Source organism: Pelodiscus sinensis, chromosome 3 (genome assembly GCF_049634645.1).
Source record: "Pelodiscus sinensis isolate JC-2024 chromosome 3, ASM4963464v1, whole genome shotgun sequence".
NCBI classification, from domain to species: domain Eukaryota; kingdom Metazoa; phylum Chordata; order Testudines; family Trionychidae; genus Pelodiscus; species Pelodiscus sinensis.
The window spans coordinates 126,845,147-126,871,384 of NC_134713.1; the positions used below are offsets into that span (position 1 = coordinate 126,845,147).

General features: G+C 44.0%; 1 protein-coding gene across 7 annotated transcripts in view; it reads right to left on the reverse strand.

The window, feature by feature from the left end:
- LYST (lysosomal trafficking regulator) overlaps positions 1-26,238 on the reverse strand; it is a 153,754-nt gene that overhangs the window by 39,720 nt on the left and 87,796 nt on the right. For 6 of the 7 annotated variants that reach the window (XM_006122067.4, XM_075924798.1, XM_075924800.1 and 3 more), the window contains 10 exons: positions 25,209-25,833; positions 23,835-24,012; positions 22,736-22,905; positions 20,938-21,168; positions 19,894-20,060; positions 18,752-18,904; positions 9,312-9,503; positions 5,604-5,782; positions 3,353-3,559; positions 571-747 (listed from right to left, as the gene is read on the reverse strand). In XM_006122067.4, coding sequence (XP_006122129.2) covers positions 571-747; positions 3,353-3,559; positions 5,604-5,782; positions 9,312-9,503; positions 18,752-18,904; positions 19,894-20,060; positions 20,938-21,168; positions 22,736-22,905; positions 23,835-24,012; positions 25,209-25,833 — 2,279 coding nt within the window. The remainder of the gene's footprint in view (positions 1-570; positions 748-3,352; positions 3,560-5,603; positions 5,783-9,311; positions 9,504-18,751; positions 18,905-19,893; positions 20,061-20,937; positions 21,169-22,735; positions 22,906-23,834; positions 24,013-25,208; positions 25,834-26,238) is intronic. The other variant, XM_075924801.1, reaches the window with a different exon arrangement.

A 26,238-nucleotide genomic window follows, 5' to 3' on the forward strand; every position in this document is an offset into this window, starting at 1 on the left:
AACTGAATCTTTTTCTCTGCGTGGAGCTGGAGGTTTAGTGACTGAACCTCCCTCCCTTACACGCCCCTCTCCCCATTACCTTTGAGTTAGTTTCTGTATGTTTGTTAAGTGAGTAACCTCTTTGGGGCAGGGATCATGTCTGCTAAATTGTTTAATATGATTTATAAATCAACATTTATACTGATTGACTGGAATCTTCTAGTGCATTTATGTGAATACCAGGCCATCAAGATGCTTAGCTTTCAGTTCTCTCATCTATTTCTAAACAGGTTGCATTAGTATATAGCAAAGTGAGTGATCAAGGTATCTGAATAACCTTGTTAACAGATGGCACCATGAAGAAATCATAAGGGAGGCTGTCACCTGCATCAGGGCCTTCGCTCTGCACTGTTTGACCATGGTCAAATAGGCAATCAATCACTGACCAGCTTGCCAAGAGTAACAGAAAGTGTGATCATTTTTGTGAGGAAGTTACCATATTACCACATATCCAAGCAGCATAGCATTAATTGCAAATAATATTCTGAATAATTCTGATTCAATAGAAAATGTTTATTAATATTCACACACCTCTTTCATCACTTTAAGGAGGTCTGGCTTTGGTGGTGCATTGGGAGGAATGCATTTATAGCCACAAAACTTTAATGCATCCATAAATACACCTGAAGATAGCAGTTCTTCTTCGGTCAATTCATTCTTGCAATCATGCATTAACTCATACAGATAGAGGGCTAATTTAGGTCCATGCTAGAAGATGAATAAAAAAGTATAGTTATTTTGATTTTGCCAGTAGAACATATATAAAAGTATTTTCATTCGGTCATCTTTTATAGTACACCAAGGCATGTTTTCTCTACTAATGATGGTGATTGAGCTATTTTGAGATTTTTTCCTCTCCTGATCTACAAAATCCCAAAATAAATAAAGGAAAAGCCTCTCTTTGAGAACAGATGCATTCACATAAAATCCAAGGCATAAAAATCTTCAGCTCAGCTCTCTGAAAGCACTTCAACCAAAGTACTATTGAGAGAAAGCTCTGAAGCAGTAGCTGAAAGCAGGAAATATGTTCAACATGGTGCCTCAACCAAAGACCACTGCTTCTGAATTTGCTCTCTTCCCACTGCTTCTTTAGACCTTATAAAAATGTCATATGCCAGTAAGAAACTCATATATGATCTGAAATACATGTCTTACAGGCCTTAAATAGAACTGTAACTTTATTTTCTGCTTTCTTTTCTGCTGTATACTAAGAGGAAATCTGTCTCTCAGCCTAGACTTTTACTACTCAGCACCCTTTAAATTTCCATAAGACTCAAATAGGGTTTTACTCACATAAATTTCAAGTTTGTAACTCTGAGGTATACACTTGTTATTTCACAGAGTGTATAAAATGAAGACAATGCATCTGAAGAAATGGGTCACTTGTGAGGAACACTGAAATGCAGTGCTCAAATATTAAAAAACCCGTTCAGCCATTTTTGAGTTATGCGTTCATAACACAGATTACCCAATCCCACTTAAATTGTCAAAATTGAATTGAATTGAATCTTACAGTACACAAGTTGACAATTGATAAAAAAAATACAATGTATTTTAATGAGCAAAAACAATGTTAAAACCCAGGAATCAGAGAGGTAGCCGTATTAGTTTGAATCTGCAAAAGCAGCGAGGAGTCCTGTGGCACCTTATAGACTAACTGAAATGTTGGAGCATAAGCTTTCATGGGCAAAGACCCACTTCATCAGATGCACGAAGTGGGCCTTTGCCCACGAAAGCTTATGCTCCAACACTTCAGTTAGTCTTTAAGGTGCCACAGGACTCCTTGCCACTTTTGCAAAACCCAGGAAGTTTGCATCTGTACTTCTGGCATCAGCCTAACTGCATCACAACCTGTAGCTACTTTCATAGGCCACCTTACTGAGTCCCCTTTCTCAGTATGGGCTACTAGCCACCTATCCCACCGCCCACACCCGCTCTCCCTATTGACTATGTAAACCCACCTATCTGTAGCACCTTTGCCGCATCCTACTCTTCCCCATTCCACCAAATGTGACATTTTCTACTGATAATGCCAGTAGCAGCTTGTGTGTGTAAAAATGCTACAAGTTTGTACCTCCCTGATCTGGCATCCTCAGGACTTCCAGTCCTGAAACAGGGAATCTACAAGGGGTTGCAACATCTTCCCCACACCCCATTGTAGACACAGGGCACACACTGCCTCTTTCTGCCTCGATCGACACCCGTCCTTGTCCACCCCTTACCCCGAAACCCCACCCTAGGTCTGCCCCTTTCCACCCCCCCCATCCCATTGCTGAAGCCTCCTCCCTGGAAATATGTGATCCAGGGGATACTGGCACAGGGCGGCAGCAGGGGTCGAGTCCTTCCCCTGTGCTTATCAGAATGGCAGGAGCCTGGGAAGCAGAGCAATGCAGCATCCCCAGATGGGATGCTCGATGGCAGCAGGAAGCAGAGTGCCCTAGCCCCAGCCTGCTCCGCTCTGCTTTCACCAGCCCTGTAGACCTCAAGGGAGCAGAGCGCAATGGGGACAGGGTGCTCTGCTCCATGATGAAGCAGAGTGAGCTGGTTGGGAGAAGGCAGCAGAGTAGCACTGGCTGATGTGTCAGTCTGCTTCCTGGGCTTCTGCCACCGCATGGAAACCAGCCCTCCTTCCCCCAGTAATTATCTGGGCACCACAGGCTCCCATCACTATGGGGGGGCCATCCTGTACATAGGCTAGTTGGGGCAACTGCCACAGCCCGCCCCCTCCCCCAGTGGGCCAGATGGCTCTGTCTGCCAGACCACGAAAGATCAATGATGACCCTTCTGATGTCACTGGCTGCACAGGCTCTAGCATTGCCCAGGTGGGGTCTGGGACAGAGGCACAGAGCACCACGACCACGGGCCAAGAGTGCAGCCCTGTGTGACTACACAGCCAACCCGCCTTTTCCCCTGAGAATCCCCCAGTCTTCAGCTGCTCCTCCTCTCTTTCTGAGCTTGGGTGCTGCAAATGAGATATTTGCAGTACTAATATCTGGGAGGGCGGGGAGGAGTTATGGAGCATAGAGGGGCCCCAGCTTTTCCCCCTGAGTGCCTCAGCCTGGGAGCATCCACAAGGATGCCAAAACACAGAAATCTGGACTACAGAGATCAAACATGAATACTATGTTCTGGTATAGTGAATTCCAGCAGGGCTAGAAGTGAAAATTGACAACCTCTGAAATTGCAATTAACTTTTTATGTGTATCCTCTAGAAACACACATGCCTGAAAATATTTTACCACCTTTAAACAAGGACACTAATGTGTAAGAACTACACAGCTTTTATATGCTTCATCTTAAAAATACAGCATACTTGCAGAGCTGAGCTGAGACAATCTCGCATAATCTCCTTGTGGTTTGTTTCACATACTATCTCCAAAGCTAGCTTTCTTTCTTGCAATGGCCGTGCTGGTGACAACATATGAACTAGCAGTCTTCCAAGTTGCATACGGAACGTATCCTTACAGGACAAGAGAATTTTCCTCCACTGTTGCTTAGGAGTGCTGATTCTGCTTGTACCCTAAAATGAAAAGAGTTTTTTTTCTCCCTTTCCAGTAAACAGAGTTAATCTTATCAGAACTTTGCATAGAACACACAACACGCATTTGAGAAGACAATGTAATAGGAAAGGATAGGAATACATCTGGTAGAAAAATCTTATTGCGGGAACACATTTACACTGGCACAGGTATTGAAAGATGACCTTACAGTGGGGGGAAAAAGGGGTTCTGACACAAAGAACATTTGGAAATTTATTTTCCTATTTTTTCCAATATTATAAATTCAGTTCCTGGAAAATTAGGATGCTGAACTAACAAAACAATAGTATCACAACAGTCAAGAAAGGAAAAGTTGACCAAGAATTAATCCAACTCAGGGCTACCAAAGGAGAGGTTGGGGAGGGAGGAGCAGCTGTCTTTGGGACCAGCTATTTAAATGGCCCAGAGCTCCCTGCTGCTGCTGCCACCATCGTGGCAACAGCTGGAGCCCCAAGACTTTTAAATTGCCGCCAGAGCCCTGGGTAGCATCGTCTTGGCAGCACTGAAGGGCTGGCTGGGAGATGCTAACCTGCAGCCCTGCCCTATCTGCCTAAGGCCCCTCCCCTTCTGGGGCCTGGAGCCAGTCCCCCTTCCCTGCACACACACCATGCTCAGGGGCCCCCCAACTCTGTTGGCAGCCCTAATCAAACTGTTTTAAAAGCCCTAAATTTTGTTAACTTTATTAACTTAGTATAATCAAAACACTAGTTGCAGTTTTTCATCAAGGACGTCTTTTCTAAAGATTAACACTAACTGACAAAACTTCAAAAACAACAAATGGTCTTGCAGCACTTAGGGTGCGTCTACACAGCACCGTTACTTTGAAATAACTAGTATTATTTCGAAATAACAATGCAAGCATCTACACAGCCATTCCGTTATTTCAAAATAATGGACAGCTTATTCCAAAAATCTGTAAACCTCATTCTACAAAGAATAATGCCTATTCTGAAATAGCTATTTTGAAATAAGGCATGTGTGTACATGCTCCACTGCTGCTGTTTCAAAACAGTGCCTTACTGGGGCCATTCTAAGTTATTCCTCCCCAGGGCCTTCTGGCTCTAAAGAAAGACAGCATGTCTACATTAGGGAAGCCTGCCTTGGACTAATTTTGAGGCTTCCCTGCAGTATAGATGTGCTATTTCAAAATAAGCTATTTTGGAATAACTATTCCAGAATAGCTTATTTCAAAATCAGCATGCAGTGTAGACATACCCCTAGAGACTAACAAAAAACATAGAAGGTATCATGAGCTTTCATGGGCACAACCCACTTCTTTTCAGTTACAGACTAACACAGCTACTCTGAAACGTTAATTGACAATTTGTCTAGAGGTCACAATAGACATTCCTGAGACCTCTGAAAAAAGTCTCAGAAGACCAGCTTGGCATTCCTGATAGTTCCAAGGTTACAAAAGGAAGCCCTGAAAGAGATTTACTCGAGTCAGAAAGGAATGACATTTCAAAACTCACCTTGCAAACACAAGAATTCAGTGAACCAACAGTAGCATTCAGGGAAACATTTTTTGCCCACACACTTTTATTTTTTAAATTACATAGAGTTTCTTCTTTCAAATATAAAATAATGTTTCAGGTTTTCCATAAAGATAAAAACTACTTTCACTCTATATCCATATGGATATTATTTCCATATGTGGAACCAAGAAGAGTTCTAAGCTATCTCCTATGGCCTTGCTGATATCTGAAGAATGGGAGCTCAGCTAGGATAGGCTTCATAAGAACTGACAGATGGGCTCCTTTCCTCCAGACAGACACCAAACTGATTTAAAAACTTTTGGTGCTCTTTAAAAAAAAAATTTTTTTGTACAATAATTTATGCAGGTCAAAAACCTAATAGAAGGCTACTTTCTTTATGCAAATGGTCAAGTGACAAATTGCATCTGTGTTACATCAAGATGCAACAAAAATGGAACATTTATTAGCAGTCCTATAGAGACAGCATTTGCCCCCATGGGTATTCCTTAAACAACAGGATGCAATACAGACTTACTGTCTAGTTACTTACAATAGATATTTTGATGCCTTCAACCAACATTTTGAACATTTCTTTCAGAAAAGAATTTGTATTGCTAGGTAATTCTCGTTGATCCTCCTCTTCGGAGACTTCCAGCTGAGATGTTGAAAGTCTGTGTTGAATTATGGCCTCTGGTGTTCCCAATACATCAAGGCAATCTTCAGTAGGTTCTTAAATATTAAGAAGCACAAATAGATGTTCTGTAAGTAGCATTAATCAAGTATCCACTCCGCTACACTAAACTGTGAGTATATGAACAGCTAATCTAAACACTGGTTTGATCAAATTAAAAATTCCAGTTAAAGACTCCATTTCACAACAATTCCACATGCAGAACGCACATACATCTCAAGTCCCACAAACTGCAAAAGTGGCCCCTAAGAACACACGGTCCTCATTAAAAATTCAGTCAATTCATGGAAATGGGGCAAACAAATATGAATGACTAACAATAAATGGAAAGATTCTAGTAAGCCATATGGACACTGAAGTCACATACAAAGAGTTTCCTTAAATATGATTTAAATATCCTGCCATGAATGCAGGAGACTGGACTTGATGATCTCCCGAAGTTCCTTTTAGTCCTGTGAATCTATGCCTCATCCTACTATTTTTGCGTGCAATTTTGTGCACCTATCTGATAGTGGGCCAGGTCCTGGCAGATAAGAACAAGGCTGTTTTTCTTCCCCTGAAGATCGTAGAAGTTCTCTGTGGATCAGGAGGCAGCAGTCCTGTGTCCAAAAAACCTCTGGATGTCAAGCATCACCTGGGCTCACCAAAAAAATGTCATATGAGGTCTCTAATGAAAGCCCATTGAATACTGATCACTGTAGCCATAGTAAGAAGTATGTATAGAAAACACGTCTCTACTAAAATTACATTCTGTAGTTTGGTAATTAAAATGAGGTGAGAGATTATGTCTTGAGACCAACTCCTCCAGATAGCTGGTGGGGAAAAACTTATCTTGGGCTATGGATAGGTCATTTGATGTGTATGTATGTCATTGACTTGGAAATCTAATGAAAAACTGGCAGAGATTTCGAAACTAAACTAACAGGAAAAGGCAAACTTCAAGAGAGGGACCATATCTTGAAGTGAATATCAAAGATCTTTTTTGGTGCATTTGGTGGTACACAGAGATACACAGGCATCCTTCACCAAGGAAGTAAACCGACAGCAAGTTTGCTTCAAGAAAAAGGGATCTCAGCCAGGTTTGGTTGAAACCACTCAAGACAACATTGTGGGAGGTAAACTTCTCAGGACAGGAGGATAACTATTGTAAATTTAGGCTCTACAATGCCTGTTACAACTTTAACATCTTTCACACTATTTCTTATCTGAATCTCTAATTCCTTTTGTTTTATAATTGAACTAAAAAATTATGTGCAATTTAAGGGCAGTGAGGTCTAAAATAAAACTGGTGAACTGTGGTACACTGTTCCTATGTGAACACAGTATCTGAGATATTTTAAGTATCCAGTATGGGCTAGATACTACAGAAGGATACTCAGCAGGGACTTGAGGTTAAGGTATTTCTGTTGTCATCCTGCACAGCAAAAACACATGGCTGAACACAGGAGCGTGCTGGCAATCAAAATAGGCCTGGGAAATGGGTTGAGAATGGCCCTCCCCATGACATCACCCCTGTGTGCCCCTCAAGCCCCACCCCTGTCATGTCCGGCACGTGGTGCAGGCAGCGAGTGGGGCTCTGCGTGCCGCATACAGCGCAGACGCGGAGCCGCTCAGAGTGAAGGGCAATGGCGTATGGACACGATGGCCCACTGGATGATGGCCCATCGGGAAATTCCCGGTATCCCGCTGGGCCAGTCCACCCCTCGCTGAACAACCCAGAAGAGAGTGCCTGAGACGCTGGTTGTGTTAGGAGGCTAATATTCCACTAGTACAAGCAAGACTTCCTCAAACTGAAGGCAGCTGGTTACAAGGAGACCCACAGATATGGTGCAATTAGAAGTGTCAAAGACCCCATTAGTCATCTTCCCACAGATGGAGGAAGAAGTCAGCCTCTGAAACCAGCAGAAGTTGGAAGATAGGGAGAAATCAAGACTTGGAATATGAGGTAAATGAATGGCAGCACACAGCTGTAGGGACCCAGAGAAATGGGGAAGGACAGTCATACAAAATTCCTTCAGATCTATAGCCTACAGAAAAAACCTCAGAGTTGGCAGGTATGAGTGCATGTGGAAGGGATGGATGACAAGTTGGAAGGATGGGATTGGAAAATCAGGAGCTATATTTATGCCAAGTGAGTGTTTATGCCTATAGATGGAGAATTGGAAAAGGGAGTAGGTGTGGAGTGCAAAAATCTCCATGGTAAAAACCACAAATGGAGTGCAAGTGGATAGTGGAATGAATACATTAAGTGGTGCAAGTAAGATGTGCAAGAGATCTGTGCAAATCTGTAAGAATTAGTCAATCTTTTAAAATTGCAAATATTGTCAGGTGCACATTATTATAGAAGAGTTCTAAATTTGATCTACATTTCTGTACCTAATAATCTCAAAGGTGAGAGGCAAACTGGGAAAGCTACTCCTTGTTTCCATCTTAATCAGAATTAGATATTTCTCACATGAACTGGTCCAGCCCAGTGAAATAAAAATTTAGATAAAAATGTCAAGTATTTAATACAGGAAGCAGAGACTAAACATGACTGGTCAGGATGAATTTTAAAATAAAAAAAAATCCAAATTCTGAGAATCATAACCCCAAATTAACTTTGCTCCCTTCATACCCACAACACATTAAGAACATTAATACATTTTTAATGCAACAAAACACTGGCATGTCAGGCAACAATGAATATAAAACAATCCTTTGTCCAGCTATGCTGGAAGGACGACATTCTTATGTCTGAGAAGAAGGATCCAGCAGATAAGTTGCTTAATCATTTTAATGTATATTTGGGGGCTTCCATCTGTCTTCCCACTTACTCCTCCTGGTCCCCAGCCAACATGCTGCTGGGACCTCAACATACCTGCCTCTTTCAAATGAGGGTTAAGAGGGAACCATTCAAGAGAGGGAGGGGGTTGGCTTTCTGCCAGCCCAGACATAGGAGCCCAAATACCCCTCCCTTCGTTTCTACTCCTTTAAAGGATACCTCCTTTAAATCCTTTACCAATCCATTTTATCTGATCACTGTATCCCTGCCCCTCCAGGAGTAATTGCACTCAACATCTGTTCCATGTTACATAATAAGTAGTGACTAACTCATTTCATATTCACCCCAATTAAATGCCCTCTGCTGAACCCACTGTTGCTAAGACAAAAAGACCCATTTTGCCTTGGTCAATCAGGCAAGGGAGGGAAAATTCCTTCCCAGATCCTGAAGAAAGTAGCAACTAACACAGTGGATCCTGACAAAAACCAGTATCTCACCATTTCCAAGGGTGGAGAGTAGGTATTGCCTCACCTGGCCAGGTAAAAGAGGGTTTTCCCTGCACCAGCATGGACCTATATACCCCCTCCCCGCTCTCTGCTGGTCATCTGGGGAAGAGAAGAGTCAGCATCCCCATACTGACCTAGCTCTATAATGCAGCAGAAAGTCTCTCTCTGGCTCTCTAGGCCTTAAACTAGCACACACTTTTTCCAACAAACCAGACAAAAAAACCCACCACTTAATATGAGGTGAGCTCACTATAAGCATAGCTACTGTATATTTCCCTCCCTTCCCCTGGTTCCTACCTTGATAAATGAACCTGTTAACTGCTAGAACAGTAAGTCTCTGTAGCCTCTGTATAAGCTCAGTGTCAGAGGCTCGAATAGGATTCTCTTGGCTCATTCTCCGCTGCATCATCATGCTGAGTTCATCACTTGCTAATAACCGCATTTTCATCACCAGTGTGTCAGACTGAGCAAGAGACATTTTTTTGGGACCTTTAAATAAAGAGAAATATATTAATAGCATCCGCATGAATAGATTAAATATCACATTTGCAAATTAATTGCATGCACCAGTAGCTTTCATCTAGGAAAGAAAAGTGGTTGCTGTTATGAGGGGAAATATTAAAAAAGGAACAGGGAATGTCCAGGTTCTTTATTAAATTTGGAGAAGTGTGACAGCTTTTCCACTTGAAAATGAAACATATATAAAAATCATGTAATAACAGAGCATTACACTCTTTAAAATGAGTTCATCATATCTGTAAATTATAGCACACCACCTATTCAATTGTTGAATCTCATGTAGAGAGTTTCCAAAATGATATTTCTCAGAAATATTCACCATACAAAACAGCTTCTGGTCACTATATAGCTTTCCTACTTATCTAATGTTTCCACATTACAGCCGTTATTGTATAGTTAATTGTTCTTATACTAGTATGCCTATAGAAAGTAGTTTTTAATCAATGTAAACTAAAATCAGTGAGGGTAACAGCTCTGAAAGATAAACACATTTAATATTGATCTATCAAATTTATTTTGATACGTGCATCTATTTTGCATCTAAATCCTGCAAAACATTTTTTGCAGAATGAATATTTTGCAGAATGAATTGGTAGATGTGACCTACTGCACCTGCTTCTGTAGGGAACGTATATGAAGGGGAGCTCCTGATTTAACAGGCTGAAGAGGGTGGGGGGGGGGGGCGGAGGCATCAGAAGTTGACTGTAGGAACAGAAGTGTTTTTTTAGTAGATGAGGAATCTTTCATTGCAACTTAACCTTTGTTTTAAACAATTAAACAGAACACACATCCGTTTTTATTTAATTGTCTTCAGTGAAATCTTAATAGCCTGGGGCATGTCTCGTTTACGCGCAGCTTCGGAAAGATATGCAAATTTGACTCAATTTGCATATCTTCTTCCTTTTTTCCCTCCCCCAAGAAAAGGCTTTTCCACTAGTTGGCCCATCTACATGGGACCAAATATCGGGAAGTCCCCCTCTTTTGAAAGCCCCTTGTAAACCTCCTTTTAGGAGGAATAAAGGGGCTTTCGAAAGATGGGGTTTGCCCGATATTTGGCCCCATGTAGACGGGCCAAATATCGGAAAAGCCTCTTCCGGGGAAAAAACAGAAGATATGCAAATTCGAGCCAGATTTGCATATTTTCTTTCCGGAGCCATTCATAGTCTAGACATGCCCCTAGATACGCAAAACACCTTCCCTCTAAAGAATCGCAAAGCACTTCACAAAAATGATTCACCAACTATTATAGTCTGAACTTGTAGTGCTACCTAAAGTTAAGGTTGTGTAACACTTTTCATTACAGCACTTATTTGCTTATAAAAAACTACTGGTTCAAACTGAAATTATGCATGTCAAGTGTCTCTCTTAGGCTGAATGTTTTTGTTTTTGAAAGTTTCAGTTAAAACAGTTCAGCTGTTTTCAAGAAGAGATTAAGGTAAACTATATTTTTCTCATGTTAAAAAAGACCCACACACTCTTTGAGAAGCTCTACTATCGTGAAACTTTGTGGAGTAGGAAATTGAAATCTGCCTAATTTATCACCCCCCTCTAGTAACTGATACTGCAACCAGTAGCTTAAGTGGTAGACCATTACCAGTGCTGTGGATTTAAAAATCAGAAACCTGTTGATGACCCAAGTTGGGAGTACATAGGATTCCATTCAACAGTTTGCTTTTTGAGGATTAGTTTGAAGATTAGGAAATTACATTAAAAAAAACTATGAATAAGAATATAAGATTGCAAAGGCGCATGTCAAGTTAGGAAATTCCAGAATTAAAGTTGCCTTTCTGTATATGCATTACGATGCAGTCTTTAATTACATGATCAGATGATCCTGTGAAAAAATGTAGCTTATGATTATGTAATTAAAGACTATCAAAAACAAAAAGGATAAATTATGCAGGAAATCTTAATTCTGCCATTTCCTAACTTCATTGTGTGACTTTGAAATCTTAATTTTTTTAACGCAAGGTGTATATGTATGCATGTATGTTAATTCATTATTTCAAACCAAAGCTGAATTGGACTTCTTGAGTCTTCAAGGATGGAGTAATGTGAGGTGAGGGAGGAGATATTGCTGAGGTACCTTTTTCCTTCCAACATATAAGCAACACTTATAAGCGGGACTCGACAAACTGCAGCAAGAGCTACTCGCCAACCCCACACCGCGCATGCACCAGACCGGCACTGCACATGCGTGTAGCACCGGTGAATGGGGCGCACAGAGCGACCGACTGAAATCTACTCGCCACGCGTGAGTAGAAACAGAGGTTTGTCGAAAAGAATGGTTACTTACCTGTAACTTGTTCTTTGAGATGTGTTGCCCATTCGAAGTAGGTGTGCGCACTGCGTGCACCGCGTCTTCCGGAGCGTTTTCCCTAGCGGTACCCGTAGCGCCGGCAGGGCGCCCCCTGGAGTGGCACCACCATGGCGGGGCATAAGTACCCCTGCCGGCGCTGCCCCACCTCAGTTCCTTCTTGCCGGACAGTCCGACGAAGGGGAGGTAGGGTGGGAGTCGAATGGACATGAGCAACACATCTCGAAGAACAGCAGTTACAGGTAAGTAACCGTTCTTTTCTTCGAGTGGTTGCTCATGTCCATTCGAAGTAGGTGACTACCAAGCTAACCCCCCAGAGGAGGGGTCGGAGCAGTCATACCACCAGAGTCAAGAAGAAAGGTGAATAAACGGATTTATTCGAACAATCCAACACTGATAAGACACATATTAAGAACAATGACAGCAGGACATATTTACATTACAGATTCGAGGACTGCATAGGCCCCCCCCCCCCCCCGCATCCTCCCTGGCCTGCTGTGGTAGCGCATAGTGCGCTGTAAACGTGTGAAGGGAAGACCATGTGGCCGCCCTGCAAATTTCCGAGATTGGTACCTGGGCACCAAAGGCCACCGAGGACGCCTGCACCCTGGTAGAGTGTGCCTTCACCTTGGGTGGGGTTTTACCAGCCAGTTGATAAAATTCTGTGATGCATTGCACCACCCATCTTGATAGCCTTTGTGTCGAAATAGGCGACCCTTTCACCCTGTCCCCAAACGCAACAAACAATTGTTGGGATTTACGGAACGGCTTGGTTCTGTCAATGTAGAACGCCAGCGCCCGCTTGGTGTCCAGGGAGTGAAGCACCCGCTCCTTAGGGGAGGCGTGAGGTTTTGGGAAAAAAAATGGGAGATAAATCTCCTGGGACAGGTGGAACGGTGACACCACCTTTGGGAGGAAAGGTGGATGAGGCTGGAGCCTTACGTTGCTATGTGAAAAAACAAGGTAGGGCGGGTCTACAGTTAGCGCCCCTTAGTTCCGACACCCTTCGAGCTGATGTAATGGCCACAATAAAAGCAAAGTTCAACGAAAGATGCTGCAGGGAACACGTGGCCAGTGGTTCAAAGGGGGGTAACATAAGCCTGTGGAGGACCACATTGAGGTTCCAGGCAGGAAGTGGGGCCCTCGCCAAAGGATACAACTTTTCCAAGCCAGTAAGAAACCTTTTAACCACCAGGTTAGAAAAAAGGGAGACTCCTGCCATACCAACATGGAAGGCGGAGAGAGATGCCACATGGACTTTGATAGAGGAAAAGGACAGGCCACTAGACCGAAGCTGGAAAAGATAGTCAAGAATAGTTGGAATAGGAGCCGAGGACAGGTGTACTCCTCTCCGGGATGCCCAAGACCAGAAGCGCTGCCACTTGGCAGCGTACGACCGTCTAGTAGAGGGTTTCCTACTACTGAGGAGGACCATCTGAACCTCTTGGGAACATTCCCTTTCAGGTTGGCTCAACCACAGATAAACCAGGCCGTTAGGTGGAGAGACCGGAGATCCAGGTGAACCATGATCCCCTCGTCCCAAGGTTGAGTTAGAAGTCTTGGACTGGAGGGAGTGCTATTGGATCTTGGGTAAGTATGTCCACTAGGATGGGGAACCAGAACTGCCTGGGCCACCTGGGGGCTATGAGAATGATCGAGGACAGAAATGTCCTCGCTCTGGTCAACACCCTGGAAATTAGGGGGGAACAGGGAAAAAGCATAGAGAATGCCCTCTGGCCACACAGTCATCAGGCCATCCCCCAGGGAATATTTCCCCAGCCCCAGCAGGGAACAGTAGTTCCTGTACTTGGCATTGTGTGCCGAGGCGAACAGGTCTAGGCGGGGATAACCCCACCTGCGGAAAACCTGACGGAGAACAGAGTCCTTGAGCGACCACTCGTGGGCTCCAAAGGATCTGCTCAGCATGTCTGCTAGCAGGTTTTTGCACCCCGGGAGGTATTCCGCCTGAGGCGTGATATCGGATACACAGGTGCCAGAGTCGCAGGGCCTCTTTGCAGAGGGGAGGTGAGCGTGCCCCACCCTGCTTGTTGAGATAAAATACCGCTGCTGTGTTGTCCATACGAACCAGGATCGAGCGGTGAGAGCGCCTTGGCAGGAAGGCTTCGCAGGCTCTCCTCACCGCCCGCAATTCCCGGACGTTTATGTGCAGGGTTTGTTCGGAGGGAGACCAGAGGCCTTGAGTCCTGTGGCGCTCCAGCCCAGGTCGGACGCATCGGTGACCAGTCTAAGGGAGGAAGGAGGGGCATTGAAAGGAACCCCACTGCGTACCACAGTTTCCTGGGTCCACCATAGGAGGGAGTCCAGAATTTCTGGGGGCACTGTGATTATCGAGTCCCAAAGACCCCTGGATTGGCTGAAGGCCTTCACCAACCACGCCTGCAGGGGTCTCATTCTGGCATGGCGCACAGTGTACGTGCACGCCGCCATATGGCCCAGGAGCCTGGAGCAGACCCAAGGGGTCATGCTAGGGGACTGAATTAACCCTGAGATCAGCTGCACTATGCAGAGGAACCTGCTCTTGGGCAGGAACGCTCTTGCCACCCTTGCATCGAGGAGGTCTCCCACGAATTCTATCTGCTGGGAGGGGGCCAGGGATGACTTATCATGAGCCCTAACCTTAGGAAGAACGCTCTTGTGAGTGCCACGTGAGCTTTTACCTGCTCGTACGAGTGACCTCGGATCAGCCAATCGTCAAGGTACGGGAACACGTGCACCCTCTGTTTGTGGAGACATGCGGCATCTACCGCCATACATTTTGTGAACACCCTTGGTGCCATACATAAACCAAAGGGGAGCACCATAAACTGAAAATGGTATTGGCCCACCATAAACCTGAGGAACCTCCTGTGGCTGGCCCTGATTGCCACGTGGAAGACTCTTTGAGGTCAAGAGTCGTGTACCAGTCTCCTAACTGTAGCACTGGGATGACCGAGGCCGAGGTCACCATTCTGAACCTGTGTTTTATGACCGCCTTGTTTAAATTTCGGAGGTCCAAGATGGGACGGAGTCCTCCCTTCGGTTTGGGGACAACAAAATAATGGGAGTAAAAACCCCTTCCTCGTAGATACGGAGGAACCTCCTCTATTGCCCCTTTTTCGAGGAGCGCAGACACCTCCTGGCACAGGATGTGTTCGTGAGGGGTGTCCCTTACTAAGGACGGAGAAGGGGGTTTTGAGAGCAGTGGGCCCAGGAGTGGGATAGAATAGCCTCTATTTACTATGTTCAGAACCCAGGCATCTGATGTTATTAGGGCCCATGCATGGGCAAAAAGGGATAGCCTGGCCCCAAATGGGGGGCCAGGGCGGGAGACTGGTACGGGACTCTCGAAAAGGGCGTCAAAATTGGGGCTTGCCCTGATGGTAAGGACCGTGGGGACCTCCCCGCTGGGTATTGGTCCTGGGGCGACAACGTCGACCCCTAACCCCCTAGGGGTGCGCAGCTGCCCCAGAACCTCCACCGGAGGCCCGGGAGTGGCGCTTCCAGTAATCCCCACGGGGGACCTGGGGCTGCGCTCTCCCCTGCTGCCTATAGGGCAGCTGCCGACGCTGCGGGGCCGGTGTGTGGATGCCCAAGGACTTCAAGGTGGACCTTGTGTCCTTTAGGGTATGGAGCCTAGAGTCGGTATGCTCCGAGAACAGAGTTTTGCCTTCAAAAGGCAAGTCCTGGATCGTATGTTGTACATCCGGGGGAATTCCCGAGACGTGGAGCCATGCCCCGGGACACATAACGACACCAGTCGCCATAGTGCGGGCTGCCAAATCAACAGTGTCCAGTGACACCTGGAGAGCGGTTCGCGCAATGACTTTACCCTCCGAGGCAATGACCGCGAACTCCTGACGGTCCTCTGCCGGGAGTCTGTCTCTGAACTTTGACGGCCTGCCAGGTATTAAAAGCATACCTACTTAGCATCGCCTGCTGGTTAGCGATGCAGAGTTGTAGTGCCCCTGTGGCGTAAACCTTACGGCCCAACAGATTCAGACGCTTAGGCTCTCTCGCCTTTGGAGAAGAACTGGGCTGAGGGAGTCTTTCCTTTTGGGCCGCGGCCTGCACGACCAAGGACCCCAGGATGGGTTGTGAATACAGGTATTCATGCCCCAAGTGCGGGACGTAGTAACGCCTCTCAACCCCTTTCAGGGTAGGGGTCAAGGTTGCCGGCGTTTGCCACAGGGCATGAGTAATTTTTGACACCGTTTTGTTGAGCAGTAAGGCCAACCGCGTAGGCGCGTCCTCTGTGAGGATGTCCACCACTGGATCCGTGTCCTCAATGACAGGTTCCACCGGAACGGTCAGGTTGGAAGCCATGCGCCGGAGCAGATCCTGGTGCGTGCGGGCATCCATTGAAGGCAGACTTGGTGCCGGGTCAGCTAGTGCCTCGTCCAGAGATGACGACGACAACTCCTGAATTGGCACAGGAGCGGTTGTCGCCAACTGCGGTGCCGGTTGAGCAACTTGTGCCCCCGATGGGTCTGCCTCTGGTACCGGTGACTGCGGTGCCGCTGGATCGGGTTGCAGTGCCCAAAGAGGGGAGGGAGGGGCCCAGGACAGGCACGCCGATGGTTGGGAACGGTGCCCTGAAGTCTCCGACCCCAAAGAGGGGGGCAGCTGACCTTGCCACTGATGGTAGGCCCAGGGGGTCCAAAAAGGCCACTGCGGGTACGAAGGCCACGTTTGCTGAGTGTGGTCCCTCCGGTGTCTGGACCTGGACCTATGGGCTGAGGATGCTCCCGAGGACCCCGATCGAATGGAGACGACATCTGAGTCTGACGAGTAATCGGACTCCGGCCAGGGTGGAGCCGAGGAGGAATGCGGGGCAAACTTGGCCATGGATTCAGGCTTGCCCGCATAAGTACAGTGGGGCCGTGTGATCTGCGGCACCGGGGGACCTATGCCCGGTGCCGGAAGGCTCGTTGACAGTTGCGGCACCGTGGGACCCAGACCCAGTGCCGAGAATTCTGCGGAACCCAGTTGCGGTACCGGATGCGAGGCAGCTAGTTGCGGCACCGGGGTGCCCAGGTCCGGTGCGCCAATAGCAGTTGCGGCGGGGTGCCCAGGCCCGGTGCGCCAATAGCAGTTGCGGCACCAGGATGCCCAGGCCTGGCGCCGGTTGAGTCGCCAGCAGTTGCGGTACCGGGGTGCCGAGGCCCGGTGTCGGTTGAGACGTCAGCAGTTGCGGCACCGGGGTGCCCAGGCCCAGTGCCGAAAGAGACCACTGCGTCGATGCCAGTGCAGATGAAGGCACGGAGACGGATGCCGGCTCTTGATTGTCCTCCATGGAGGAGAGAGGTGTCTGAGTGGATGCGGCTTCGGAGATACGGCACCGGTACCGCCAGGCGGGGGGCTGGCAAGGAGCTCAACTGCAGCGAAGTTCGAGCACGGCTAGAAGCTACCTAAGACTGACGACTCGGCGTCGAGAAGGGTGCCGTAGTAGCGATCGGTACTGACCCCACATGGGGTGGTCCTGACGCATAAGCCACCTTAGCATGCCGACCTGGGCCATGTGGGGGCGAAGTCGTAGCCAGCTGAGCCTCCGACAAAGGTGACCTCGACCCTTCCGAGTCAACCGATGATGGAGGGGAGGTCGTGAGGCTAATCGGGTCCTGCGCCGCTTCAAACGTGTCCGGCGTGTACGGGCAGTGTGAAGGCAGGCGACCAGGACTATCGAGGCCTCCTCGGTGCCGACGGTGCACCGGAGGAGATATGTGCACCGGTGAGCCCGCGCCGCGGTGCCCAACCGAAGTTGACTTCTTTGAAGGGGACCTTCCGCGGGACTTCACCCTCTTGGACGGAGAAAAGAGAGACCGGTGCCGAGACCTTGAGGCCGACGCACGGTGCCGGTGTGGAGCCTCCCGCGTGGAAGCCGGTGTGCTGTGCACCGCAGGTTGCTCCGGCGGCACAGGTTGAAGCGCTGTCTCCATGAGGAGAAGCTTCAGGCAGGAAACCCTTTCTTTTCTCGTGTGGGGCTTAAAGGACTTACAGATCTTACAGGCAATTGCCAGATGAGCCTCACCCAAACACTTAAGGCAACTGTCGTGTGGGTCGCCCCGGGCATAAACTTCCCGCAGTCAGCGCACATCTTGAAGCCTTGCGGCCCTGGCATTCCTTACCCCCAAGGGGGAAGGAACAAAACAAAGAACCTAACTACAAGAACTATTTACAGACAAATGTGAGAACGGGAACCATTAACTAACTAAGAGACTAAAAGAGATAGAGACGCTCCAACGACCATCACGGCAGTAAGAAGGAACTGAGGTGGGGCAGCGCCGGCAGGGGTACTTATGCCCCGCCATGGCGGCGCCACTCCAGAGGGCGCCCTGCCGGTGCTACGGGTACCGCTAGGGAAAACGCTCCGGAAGACGCTGTGCACACACCTACTTCGAATGGACATGAGCAACCACTCGAAGAAGAACCCTGCTTATAAGCAACTGCATACTTACTGAAGGCAAAATGCATACCCAAGTTTTAGTATTGTTCACACTACAAATACCACAGAAAATCTGGATCATATTTTCCATGACTGGATTTGCACTAGACTTCCACAGAAGTTTCACTCACTTTCTCTGTGCTGTATTTTGCTAAATTTAACAGGATGCACATTTAATATATTAAATTACCTAAAAATAGCCAGGGCTTGACAAATAATGCAATCTACTCGCCCGAGGCGAGTAGATTGCAATCCGGAAGAGCCACAGCATGGCTGGTGAGCCCTGAAAATAGCATAATATTTATTGGTTGTACTGATGAATTCCATACAAGTACATACTTTTACAACCTTGATCTCCCTGAATGCCAGCACAGAAAAATGTGACTGGCTCCATTACACAAGAAAGACAGAAGACTTTAAAATTCTCTAACATAATATGCTATAAAATTAAACACTCACCAGGAATGCTTTTACGCTGTTGAAACATTGCATTATGATGAGTAGCAGGTAATTGTAAAGAGTTAGTCAGATTCTGTGAGTCTTGATTTGCTGTAGCTTTTATTAATTCGATAGCTGCCTGAAGAACTCTGAATTGCAGAGCAATTGCCATATCTACAAATGAGAGGCAACATTAAACATATTACATTTTCCTCCAGATTGATTCTATGATTTATGTAAAACTATCATAGAATACTAGGACTGAAAGGGACCTCGAGAGGTCATCGAGTCCAGTCCCTTGCCCCCATGGCAGGACCAAATACTGTCTAGACCATCCCTGGTAAGACATTTATCTAACCTACTCTTAAATATCTCCAGAGATTGGGATTCCACAACCTCCCTGGGCAATTTATTCCAGTGTTTGATTACCCTGACAGTTAGGAACTTTTTCCTAATGTCCAACCTAAACCTCCCTTGCTGCAGTTTAAGCCCCATTGCTTCTGAAATGTTAGCATGTTGCTTACTTTCATTTTGTCCTTTACATATAACTACTATAACACCGAAACAGTATTTCACGCATTATAAACATTTTAAAAACTCTTTTCAATATTGGTTTCAGAAAGAGGTGACAATCCTCATTTTGAGAAGTTGATTTAAATGAGAGAGGCAAGATGTATTTTTAAAATTTCAAAACTATACACTTCTAAGAAAGTCACTGCAAAAACCACCTCAATATTAGATGAAGGTCAGTGAACCAGTTACAAAGCAAAGATTCCCCTCCCTTTGGGAAAAAGAGCCACCAAATTTTAATGTCTTCATATTTTTATTTTTAAAAAGCAAATAGAAGTAACATTTATTATATGGAACCTCTTAATATGGTCATGATTCTCACAATACTGAAAATATTCCATTCTAGGCCTTTTACTTCAGATGCACAAGCAGCACTCCAGTTACTGTTACAGTCCTAATATACGGTCTTCAAGTGTGTAAGTAAGTCATTATCGTACCAGGGCAATTTACTGGAAAGTAAGGTACAGAACCAGATACTCCTCCCCAATCTCATTATTTAGCCCTTACTGTGAACGATTTCACAGAAGATATTCCTCTGTGGAAGTTGGCAGTTACATTTTCAAATCTCATGGAAGTGAAAGCTTATGACTCACTTTGTGTCTTCTCATTTTTATTATTTTGAAGAAGTCCCAGTAGTACAATGAGATCCTCAATAACACGAAAATACTGAGAACCTGAGGAACTGCAGGCATGAATTGTGACTGCTACTAGTAATTGTTGTATATCACACACAAGTAGCTTGTAGTCATTCAAAGGAATGCTGTAAATAAAGTCAGTATTAATTACTACAAATAGTGCCATTTTAATTCTGATTGTTTCATATGAATACAAAAACCTAAAACAGTACTTAGTATGGTTAGTTCATGGAAAAGTAATTTACAGATTATATTACCAAATCCAAACATTGCAACACAATCTGATACTGCTGAAGATGGGAAACCAATTGTGTTAATACTAGCTATGGTTTAGTTCAGAAATAGTAGACACCCACAAATCTTTAGAAGATATTCCAGTTTTAAGAATGAAGTTCCTTATAACAGTCTTCAAAACAGATGCATTTTACATTATTTGAGAACTTTATAATTCAGATCTGTATTTCACTTGCTGAATTTTAAACACTATTAGTCTCTCTAGTTCTGGGACCATACATTGTACTAACCACTCAAAATACTGAATATTTGTTCTGAACTCTACTAACTGAACATATAAGCCAGTGGTCTCCAACCGTTTTACACACAAGATCACTTTTTGAATTTAAGTACAATCCAAGATCTACCTCAAACCCAAATATCCTTACCCTGCCTCCTTTGTCCCACCTCTCTCTGTGGCCCCACCCACAGAAAAAGTGCTATTGCAAAGAATTGTCTCTTAAGGAAAAGCTAAAAATGACATTACATATACTGGGCCTGATTTCCATTTCAGGATCATACGCAGTTTATTTCATTGTTAAGATTATTTTTCAGTGTTCAATCTGATCTGATTTCCTAAGAGTTTTCTTGATTAATTAGAAAGTTATATCCAAGTAACAGGAATCAGAAGCCTGTACGTGTACGTGTACGTACACACACACACACAAATATCTAGTGCAAACTTGTAAATTGTTTCTAGAGTTAATATGTAAGTAAAGCAACACTTACTTTGTTTCTAGACCATTAAGGGCAGCTAAAGTATTAGACAGCACATACAACAAACCATTGTCAAGCAGCATATCTGTCATTTTGGAGCAGGAATTTATGATTTGTAGCAGAAGGCAGAAGGAATTATGCAGCAGTACATTGTTATAGAGAGAATTCTCTATAAGTCCCAGTACAGGAATGACACACCATTTTTGAAAGAGTCCAGCATTTTTCACATCTTCCATATCAAATCTATTAACATAAAAATAGGAATCACACAATCAGTCCTTAAAATAATCACAGAATGCACAATTGAATCTTCTAGATTATGAATACTAAGGAGAGTCTATGCTAACTGTTATGTAATGGCCAGGGGATAGGAGTGATTTCCATGGCATCTAATTTTATGCCAGGGACAGTGCTTATCTAATCTGTTAATGGCAATAACAATTACACAAAATTCTTGGAAGGCTTACAGTGAAATGAAACCCTAAAAGAGATATTAATGGAGTTTAGCTACCACAAATAGGTTTATACTACACATTTCATAACCTGAAAAAAATCTGACTTTCAGCTTTTACTAAAAGCCACTGGCACAAGAGGTTTTTTATGATTCATTCTCCTTCTAATAATAAACATTGCAACTAGCAGCATCACTGTCCTAAAAAAAGGTGTAGGTTTGCTGTAACAAAATAATTCCATGACCAAGAGGAGGCTTTGATGCAATGTATTCATTAACTGTTCAACTAATTAAATCTAGGATGAATACTTCTTGTTAATTTCAATTTCAGAAGTCAAACAGAACTACAGCTAGGACTTTCTACCGCATAATGGAAGAGGAAGTGAATTACCATTAAATGTATGCAATTGTACCACACCATTAATATATTCTGAAGCAAACATCACAACTTATTCCTAAAAGAACTTGCATCTCCATTTTTTTGGAGGGATGGTATGACACACCTGGCAGGTTCTCATGAGTGGCAAACTGTGTAGTAGATGTAGGAAATAATCTGTGGGTACTGATACTGCACTACAATACGGAAATGAAGCAAGTGATTTTTCCTAACTGGGCAGATTGTGGGCCTTCGGCTATACTTGGATGTTGACTCTCCATTCGCTGCCATGTTAGACAGAAGGGTCTGACTAACTATACATTCAGAGAAAATTACTTCCTACTGCTTCGGCAGAATAGCCTTCTTAAAGAGAGATTTCCTTTTTCCTCAGTAATTCTGTGGGATTCCTCTTTTTGTGGTACAGAGATGTAGTACAGTTTGTGTAGATGACAAAAGAAAATCCAGGGATTTTCATTTAGATGCAGACTGGGGTAGCAGTTGGCACTGATTTTTTTAAGCTAATTTTTTAAAACTAATTTGGTATAGGAGACCTGTGGTGCTATTTGAATTGTTAATATTGCCAGTGTCTCACATGAACTCCCATTGGAGAATGGCAAGAGCCAACCAAACTATTTTAAGTTCAAATGGTGTAAAGGAGCCTCAGTATTAAGCAAAGATATGGGGCTTTCTCCTCATAAAAGGTAGAGCGAAAGTGTGCCATAGTCTGGTTGGTCAGTGTGTGTCAATGTGCTACTGAAATGCAGTGGCCTACACTTTGCATAAAGATCGTATGATAATGTGGTTAACAAAAAACTGAGAAACTTAGTTTTCAGAGTTCCAATAAACTTGCAGTCATAGAAATAGTTTTGATGAGGCTGAGAATAAGGCAGGACTTAAATGTACTGTGTCATCTGCCATCAGATGACAACACAATATCTTGTCTTTCACAAAAATAGCATGTTCTGAACACAAGCAACACTTACTCTTCATCAAGTCTAACAGATCGGCCAAAAAGCATTTCCAAAAAGCACTCCACAAGTTCCTGAGTTCCTTGATGAAGATACAATTGGTTGGCTAACAAGGAGAAGCCACGATTCTTTAAAAATTTTTCCTTTTGTTCCCTGGTTGCTCTGTTGAAATAGGCATCCAACAACTAGAAAGAAACGCATCATTTTGATTTATGATTAAATATTTTTCATATAATTTCCATATAAGTTTAACAATTCTTGTTTGTGACATGTTCCATTCAGGAATGGAGAGTTAAAAAAAAAAAGTTAAAAAAAAATCAGATTTCTAAATTAAAAGTCAAAACTTTTCCCTTTGATTGTATTTGCAACTTCTACTGACCTCAATCTATCAAAGAAAAGAATTTCTTCTGCTATTCAAATCAAAGACTTCTAGTCTAGTCTATTTTATAACTATCTCTACATCTATTACAATCCATTACTTCCAGTAAAACACACAACCTTGACTGCAAAATTTGGCAGATAAATTAAAAACTGAACAAAAACATATATAATAAAATATACTTTAGATTTATCTACATTGCTACTGAGCTGTGACTTCAGTGGCTCTATTTTTCGTTGATCCATCCATCTACTTTAATGAAACCTTTGAAGTTCCCTTTCAAACTATAAACTAAAGCTACTCCCTAGGCTCTGCCTCAAACACAAAAGTAAAATCCATGGTCAGTTTAAGTTAATACCCAGGCAAGAGTTCACACTGACTCCAATGGGAATTCTGCCTCAAGGAAGGATTTTAGAACTAAGCAAATACTGGAGGAAATTTTTATTTGATGTGCTATCTCTACTAAAGGATGGTAATTTATTTTCCTACCATATTACTCCCATTTTTTGTATTCTTATTCCCCCCATAGGATTTCATTTCTTTTGCTATCTTTTATGAAACAAAGTCAGCTTTTAAAAGGCTTTTGGGGGCTAAGACTAGGGAAATATAACAATGAAGTCAATCTTATTTTTGCTAACAATCTGTGTAGGAAGGATATTTTAGATCAAACTTTGCATATATTTAAGTTCACATGCTTATCTAAGCTGCAAACATTTAGGCTATACATATGCCTACTTTAATGACTCCTTGCTGTATGAGAGGAGAGGGATGATTCACAAGAACAGTAAGTGTGTCAGGCTGAATAAGTCTGTCTATCACATCTTCTAACATGATATCTGGCAGGATTAAAAGTACTCCACGTAAGAGGTCGTACAAACCACAGCATATAAGCACAAGACAATCTTCTGTAGATCTGAAAACAAAGAAGAAAACGTGCTATTATAATATATTGAATTTAAACTACAGGACTGTAGCATTAGAGGCTATCTGAAGGGGGTAAATGACCATAGTACACCGTAAAGTGAGGAGGAGGGACGGTGTCCAGCTTGCCAAGGGAGAAGGAACAGTGCTTTATGGAGGAACTGGAGAGGCTTCAAAAACTGCTTCAAAAGGAGGAGTGGGTCACCATGGTGGTGCTGACTCATCCCCTGGGATGGGAAGGGCTGAGCAGTAGAAAAGGGACAAACCTGGATGAGAAGCCCCTTCTTCCACATGCAGGAAAAAACATTTCTTTTTGTTGCAAACCATTATGAAAGTGTGGGGTGGATATTCAGTGCAGACACTATGGTGTACAGTGACTGGATAAAAGGCTTGATAGAGAACTAAATAAGGGAAGTGTTGGTTAAAAGAGTGGAATGGGGTAAGCTTAGGGTTCCTATGACTGGCATGGCAGGGAGCTAACTCCCTTTGCATATAGCACACCTCAACCCTTCTATGAGGTTCCAGCAGTGGGCTGGCTGGGGAACCTGGACAGAAAAAGAGAAGCACTGGAAGAACTGCCCTGGGTTGATATTGACAGAAGATGGAGATATCTGCACTGTGTCCACTTATCTGCTAGGTAGTTCCAGACATCTAACAGTGAAGTTGTGGCCTGATTAAAATCTTATCAGTCATCTCCTGCCCTTCTTTTAGTGTAGCCAGAAAAAGGTCAGACTAATGACGGTCTGACAAAGATTATTTCCCCTGGCTCTTCCCACCACTCCTCTTATTCCCTTTTTAGAGCTTAATTCTTAACTTCAATCAGTGGAGGACACCATCAGCAGAGTTATTTGTATTACAGTAGTATCCAAAGGTTTCAGTCAAGTTCAGGGTCCCACTATGCTAGGCATCATACAAATAGTTTGACCCTGCAAGGCACGGATTATTTAAATAATATGGAATTTAAAATAAGAGCAATTTTCTAGGAGACAACTAGTTCAATGAATATATCTGCAAGTTTCCACTACAGATGCAATACTCAATTTCAGTCTGATTAACTTTTTTTTTAAACATATAGCCTATAGCAAGAACAAAACATTTGTCACATCTATGAATTATGGCAGAAATTACTGCACTATTAGAATTATTTCTAGAATGTTGAGCAACTAGAGTTAAAGAAAGGGTTCATACCTATAATCAGGTCTTTCAGATCTTTTAAAGGTTTGTTCGCTAACTGAAGAGAAGGCAAGACTTTCCCAATCTTCAGGAAGTACAGTCCTATCAGTGAGGCTTGACCAGCGAGCAAAGGAGGATGATCCACTATGAGCAGGAAATGCTAGACCCAAGCCTGCAAAATTATGTTGACTTTTCTGAAATGAAGGCAGCCCCTTCAGATTGTCAGGACGGCGCAATGAGGATTCAACTGCAGCACCATTCTCATTACTTTTCAGTTCTGCATTTACTTCTTTGTTTGCAGGTAATTCTAGTTCTTCTTTTGAAATGTCAACAAATGCTTCAGCAGATGTTAAGTCCGAGTCACAAACCGTTTTGGCAGACTCACAGCTGCTGACAAAGAGTTCCTCCTGTACCCTTTTTAATGTTTCAGAGCTTCCCACAAAGCTATTTTTCCCCTTTGGATCAGCAGAGTCACTCTCCACAACTTCCTGCAAGTCATCAATGCTTCTACCCAAGCTCCTAAGCAGCCTTTTTGGATGCACTTGTGGTGAGGCAGTAGGAGATGCTGGCAGGCTTTTGCAACGTCGTTCAGGTGCCTGGGAGTGTGTTAGCTGCGGTACGCGAATCTTGGAAATATTTCCTGGGAAGGAGAACACAAAATATTCTTAGCACCTAATTTTGTATTAAAAACCATATCAGAAATTTTAATTTTCTCTTTTACCCCAACTAGCCCATCCACAAAATGCACAAAGTTATGTGCCTATTGACTTCTTATACTAACAATCACAGTTTTCTCAGTGCCCCAAACATTAATTCAACTAAGAAAAGATACCACATTCTGATATAATAGGCCATGAAGTTGGCTCAACTATTGAGACGTTTGATTTCAAAGACAATACATTCAGTTTACTTGAGTTACAGCATATGGCAATAAAATAATATATACACAAGTTAATGCTCACAAAGAAGAATAGTTTTTGGTCCTTCCTAATGTTGTTTTGAAGATAACACCTCTTAAATAACCTCTCTAGTCATACAACTTCAG